At 39.5% G+C, this 6,647-nt stretch overlaps 1 protein-coding gene across 1 annotated transcript; it reads right to left on the bottom strand.

Moving 5' to 3' along the window:
* Positions 1 to 270: 270 nt before the first annotated feature.
* On the bottom strand, positions 271 to 5,978 carry LOC311148660 (arg8-vasotocin receptor-like; the record flags this gene model as incomplete). Its single annotated transcript, XM_084185645.1, has 2 exons — positions 271 to 566; positions 5,030 to 5,978. The coding sequence occupies 2 exons, from the start codon at positions 5,976 to 5,978 to the stop codon at positions 271 to 273; spliced, it is 1,245 nt and encodes a 414-aa protein (XP_084041771.1).
* Positions 5,979 to 6,647: the final 669 nt, after the last annotated feature.

The following is a 6,647-nucleotide window of genomic DNA, read 5'->3' as shown; positions in this document are numbered from 1 at the left end:
TATCACTTTGTGATTTTAGCTTATCACTCTTACTTTCTCAAGACTTCATTCTTGAGATGTTTTTCTGACTGGCCAACCAAATGGCATACCAGACAATATATCCCAAAACAACTGTGTAATCGCTCATCTATTTTAGAGACACATCAGTCAATCATTGTCAGATTCCAACCCGTTTTAAAGTTGTACCTTGAAAGTCTTATAACTATCAAGTCAATAAGAGTCAATCAATAAATAATCACTAGCTTGTGTTTGTTCGTTTAACGCGCTGTGTTAGGTATCCACTTGGCTAGATTGAATGGAGACCTTGGGGTAGTTGTCAGTGTCTTTCCAAGTGCCCGAACTGCACGTTGGGCTTCGGTTGGTCATTTTTGTCAAAACCGTATTTCTCCGGAGACTGCTTTCCGAGTCCTCTTTCTTGAACTTGTAACGTAATTTATTACAGCACGGGAAACAGAGAGTAAAGTCGTGAAGGAGATGCCCGCTGAAGATCATGTATATCCACGGGTTACAGCAGCTGTTTAAACTCGCGAGGAGCGCAGACAATGTGACAGCAGTGTTCTCAGATTCTGGAAGGAAAGGAAAAAAAGGAAATTACCAAAAGACAACTAATTAGTCCAACAGCTGGGATATAAGTCAACGGTGCAGTGAAATCACAATCACTAAACGCAAACAATTACACGCTGATCTATATTTAAACACCTGACATCTCCATATAGTGTGGTAAATAAAAAACATTATGGGACAGGATTAAAATGACTTTGTCTATGATGTCAGGACACCATACATGTTATGCCTATTTAGCTACATTTCCACTTAAATTATTTTTTTATTATTATTTCGATTCTATGTATTCTGTGTTTAAATTTTGTAACGGAATTATGCGGTGAGGGTGGTGCTCAATAAAGGATTATGCACAATTATATCAACACAATCTCACACTCAATTCGTGCAAATATGTACAAAAAGTATTTCAGCAGATTTCGTGTGTTTTTGTGCGTTTTTGTGTGGCTTAATTCGTGTGAAAATACACACATTTTTGTGCGACTTAATTCGTAGGAAAAGATACTCATTTTTGCGCGACTTCATTCATAGGCAAATACATTTTTGAGGGGAAACTACTGAACAATCTTTTGAAAGTTATTGGAGCAATGCATTTTGGGCAATGGTGTTCTACACTGCCTTTTTTTGTGTCCCTCATTTATTTATATTTATATATATATATACAGTGAGGGAAAAAAGTATTTGATCCCCTGCTGATTTTGTAAGTTTGCCCACTGACAAAGACATGATCAGTCTATAATTTTTATATGTTGTCACCTTCTCACCAAGCTGCTTGGCGATGGTCTTGTAGCCCATTCCAGCCTTGTGTAGGTCTACAATCTTGTCCCTGACATCCTTGGAGAGCTCTTTGGTCTTGGCCATGGTGGAGAGTCTTTTATACAATAAACAAGCTGAGATTAGGAGCACACTCTTAAAAGGAGTGCTCCTAATCTCAGCTCGTTACCTGTATAAAAGACACCTGGGAGCCAGAAATCTATCTGATTGAGAGGGGGTCAAATACTTATTTCCCTCATTAAAATGCGAATCAATTTATAACATTTTTGACATGCGTTTTTCTGGATTTTTTTGTTGTTGTTCTGTCTCTCACTGTTCAAATAAACCTACCATTAACATTATAGACTGATAATTTCTTTGTCAGTGGGCAAACGTACATAATCAGCAGGGGATCAAATACTTTTTTCCCTCACTGTATATATATATAAAAACGTATTAACAACCCAATATTGTTAATCAACCAGGTTGTCACCGAAATACTTGTAATAGTATAGTAGCCTTATGTTATATTTAAATTTTTATTAATGCCAATGCTGTTTTCTATGCTTGTTTTCGCTTAATACTTTGGGATACTGGTGCTATGTCAGATTTTATGTGGGTTGCCAGATTGAAGCTGTATTTGTCTTTTTTTTTGTGGTATCGATGAAGGTATTTGATTGGGGAATGGGGATACATTTTCATGATGGGAAATTAATTCATCAATAAATATGGGGAAACAGAAGACCTGGGAAAAAGATCTGTTTGGTTTAAATTCCCCAGGTGCAACTGCATGGTATTTGCAACTGGACTATGATCAATTAAGCCATATCAATGCAGTTAAACAGGTTAATGTAAAATAATGAATTATGTTGGCTTACACTTATGGCACTTCCAAGGCCGTTTCATGATGACTATTACGGTCGTGTCAATCATGGTATATACTAAGGCTATTTTAACAGGGCATATGCCAGCATTGTAGGCCTACTGCCTCTGCACAGAGGCCTGCTAGGCTTTCATGGCATCGGCCGTTAGAGCTCACTTTGCCACATATGAGCCCTGGTTAGAGTCCCTGTTGCAGCTTTCACTTTCTTCCACTCTATTTTATTGGCAGTGTTGGGATCATGTCCAGCTCATGTATAGTTACACTACCAGTCAAAATGAATTTGACTGGGGGTAATGAATACATGACAACTAGATACAAAAAATAATTCATACAAAAGTCAAGATTTGGCTATAATGTGAGTATAAACAAAGTGAGTGTGTGTAAGTGTTTGTTTGTGTGTGTGTGTGTGTGTGTGTGTATTGTGGTGTGTATTATAATTTCCCATTATAAAAATGTATCCCCATTTCCCAATCAAATACCTTCATCTATCCCACAAAAAACACGTTTTTTTTTTCTCCAATCTGGCAACCCTCATAAAATTGCATTATGAAAATGCATTATGAAAGAAATGGTGTAATGTACACGAAAAAGTGGAGCCATGTATTAAATGTTGTAATGTAGGCTCCAGGAAATATGAAATGTGTTATGAAGAAAATTGTGTAGGCCTACTGTTGCCTACACGAAAAAGGGCACCAGTACTCCAAACTATTAAGCGAAAACAAGCATAGAAAACAGTATTGGCATTAATAAAAAAACAACGTACTATTATATTATAATTATTTCGGTGACAACCTGGTTGATTAACAATATTGGGTTGTTAACATGTTTTTTTTAATATATAAATAAATGTGTGACCCAAAAAAAAAAGGCAGTGTAGAACACCATTGCCCATCATGCATTGCGCTAATAACTTTCAAAAGATTGTTTCCGAAGTTTGCCCCCAAAAAGGTATTTTCCTATGAATGAAGTTGCACAAAAATGTGTGTATTTTCACACAAATTAAGCCACACAAAAACTCACAAAAACCCACGAAATCTGCTGAAATACTTTTTGTACATATTTGCATGAATTGAGTGTGAGATTGGGTTGCAACTATCTATACAGTTGAAGTCCGAAGTTTACATACACCTTAGCCAGTTTTTCACAATTCCTGACATTTAATCCTAGTAAAAATTCCCTGTCTTAGGTCAGTTAGGATCAACACTTTATTTTAAGAATGTGAAATGTCAGAATAATAGTAGAGAGAAAGATTTATTTCAGCTTTTATTTCTTTCATCACATTCCCAGTGGGTCAGAATTTTCTATAGGATTGAGGTCAGTGCTTTGTGATGGCCACTCCAATACCTTGACTTTGTTGTCCTTAAGCCATTTTGCCACAACTTTGGAAGTATGCTTGTGGTCATTGTCCATTTGGAAGACCCATTTGCGACCAAGCTTTAACTTCCTGACTGATGTCTTGAAATGTTGCTTTAATATATCCACATAATTTTCCATCCTCATGATGCCATCTATTTTGTGAAGTGCACCAGTCCCTCCTGCAGCAAAGCACCCCCACAGCATGATGCTGCCACCCCCGTGCTTCACGGTTGGGATGTTGTTCTTCGGCTTGCAAGCCCCCCTTTTTACTCCAAACATAATGATGGTCATTATGGCCAAACAGCTCTATTTTTGTTTCATCAGACCAGAGGACATTTCTCCAAAAAGTATGATCTTTGTCCCCATGTGCAGTTGCAAACCGTAGTCTGGCTTTTTTATGTCGGTTTTGGAGCAGTGGCTTCTTCCTTGCTGAGCGGCCTTTCAGGTTATGTCGATATAGGACTCGTTTTACTGTGGATATAGATACTTTTGTACCTGTTTCCTCCAGCATCTTCACAAGGTCTTTTGCTGTTGTTCTGGGATTGATTTGCACTTTACGCACCAAAGTACGTTAATCTCTAGCGGTATGACGGCTGCGTGGTCCCATGGTGTTTATACTTGTATACTATTGTTTGTACAGATGAGCGTGGTACCTTCAGGCGTTTGGAAATTGCTCCCAAGAATGCACCAGACTTGTGGAAGTCTACACATTTTTTTCTGACATCTTTCTGATTTCTTTAGATTTTCCCATGATGTCAAGCAAAGAGGCACTTAGTTTGAAGGTAGGCCTTGAAATACATCCACAGGTACACCTCCAATTGACTCAAATGATGTCAATTAGCCTATCAGAAGTTTTTAAAGCCATGACATCATTTTCTGGAATTTTCCAAGCTGTTTAAAGGCCCAGTCAACTTAGTGTATGTAAACTTCTGACCCACTGGAATTGTGATACAGTGAATTATAAGTGAAATAATCTGTCTGTAAACAATTGTTGGAAAAATGACTTGTGTCATGCACAAAGTAGATGTCCTAACCGACTTGCCAAAACTATAGTTTGTTAACAAGACATTTGTGGAGTGGATGAAAAACGACTTTTAATGACTCCAACCTAAGTGTATATAATCTTCAGACTTCAACTGTATATATATTTTTTTTTTTACCATGATATATATAGATTAATTTCTATACTGCTTCAAGTGTATACATATTCCACGTCAATTCTCATTGACATTCATTAAAATATTCATCCCAGTTAATGAGTAAAAGCAATATTTTTTGGGGCACAGAATGGATACATCACCAAACGCTTTGCCCAATCTCCTATATAGACTGTGGCTTTAACATCAGTTATTAGTAGAGGGAGAAAAACATAATTGAGTGAAGATAGCTCATGTTATTAATTCTATATCAAGCTTCATCTGTTGATTTTGTGTGCGCAATCCAATCTACCTTCCCCAATACAGAGAAGTCACTTACCGTCCCATGCGAAACTCTCATCCCACACCGACCACATCTGCACGATGAAAAAAGGTGACCAGCATATTATGTAAAAGAGGACAATTACAAAAGTCATTTTGACAGTTCTCAACTTCGCTCTGGATATAGTGGTAACGTTGCTAACGGAGTTCATTCCCATCAGACCGTTTTTAGACGCACCTCCCGCTGGTGTCTTTCTGGTCTTATATCTGATGTTCTTCCATATGCTGTGGCAGATGAACCCGTAGCATATCATCAGAATGAACACCGGGATGAGGAATATGCCGACGGTTATCCAAGTGATGTACGCCTTTACGCCCCACGGTTCTATGAAGTGGCCCCAGCAGTCGTAGACATCCGAGCCGTTCTTGATCTCACTCAGAGAGAAGATAAAGTACTGCGGCATGCTGAGGACCAGACTACACATCCAGGTGCTGATGATCATGATGTAGGACCTCTGGGTGGGCTGCTGAAGGGTCTTCAGAGGGTGACAGATGGCGATGTAACGGTCCAAGGTCATCATCACCATCATGTAGGTGGAGGCGAACATGCCCATCACCTGGAGGTGCTTCACTATCCTGCACAGGAAATCTGGCCCGTAGAAGCGAAAGGTGATCTCCCAGCAGAGCTGCGGCAGGACCTGGAAGAAAGCGACCACCAGGTCAGCTATGCTGAGGTGCCGGATGAAAAGGTGCATTCTCGACGTCTTTTTCTTGGTGTTGTACATGGCCAGCAAGACACTGACGTTCCCAATCACGGCCACCACAAAGGTGATGCTGAGGACCGTTATCTCTATTTTGGCGACCTCTTCGTTTCTTCCAAAAGGATCGCTCCCGTTCGGGAGGATGGTGCCATTGCCAAGTATCCCCATGATCGGTTCATCCGTAGGACTGAAAACCAGAGACTGGTTGACTCTGTTGAAGAGGAGCGCATGGACGGGAGTGTGCATTGCACAGCCCCTATGTGCGCGCCTTGGCCCTAGTTACAGTGCCAGAGGGACAGAGTTGAGGGCCTCTCCGTAGGCCTAATAAGGTGCTACCTGACTCTGACGGGAAAGGACTCCAACGAACTCTTCTTGATTTCTGAGCTGCTGGGCCTTTTAAACGCGAATCAAATTTCGGCCACCACGCCTTGAGCTGTTGTAGCCATTCCCACTTCTGTATCCTACGACAGCCAGTCATGTTACGCAAAACTGGACACAACCCCCCACATCACCAAACCGCATGCCCACCACCTCAACATAATAGTTTGAAGTCTATCTTTGAAAATGTAATGTTTTATGTGACAAAACATCTGGAATTACACAAACAAATTATGTTAATTTTTAATGATACATAAATTCGAAATGTAAAAGATTCGGTTGCTAAAATACAGTTTAAAATATACAATGATGTATTGTTTTCAATCATTTAAAACCCTTTAGCCTACTCATGTTTTCCGTGAAATGTAATACCGTGAACAAATCCGGAATGGTTGATGCACCTCTTATGAACACCTCTGACAGGAATCAAGTCCTAGAATTGTATTTAATTTAATTATTTCTATATAGCCTACAGTTTGTCGTTCTGAACTAAACGATTTGAAAGCTCCTACACAGTTACACCTATGACACCGCCAA

The sequence above is a fragment of the Coregonus lavaretus genome, assembly GCF_964263955.1.
Source record: "Coregonus lavaretus genome assembly, chromosome: 21".
Classification (NCBI taxonomy): domain Eukaryota; kingdom Metazoa; phylum Chordata; class Actinopteri; order Salmoniformes; family Salmonidae; genus Coregonus; species Coregonus lavaretus.
Note: the sequence above shows the minus strand (reverse complement) of the source record. Positions and strands in the feature narration are given on the sequence as shown.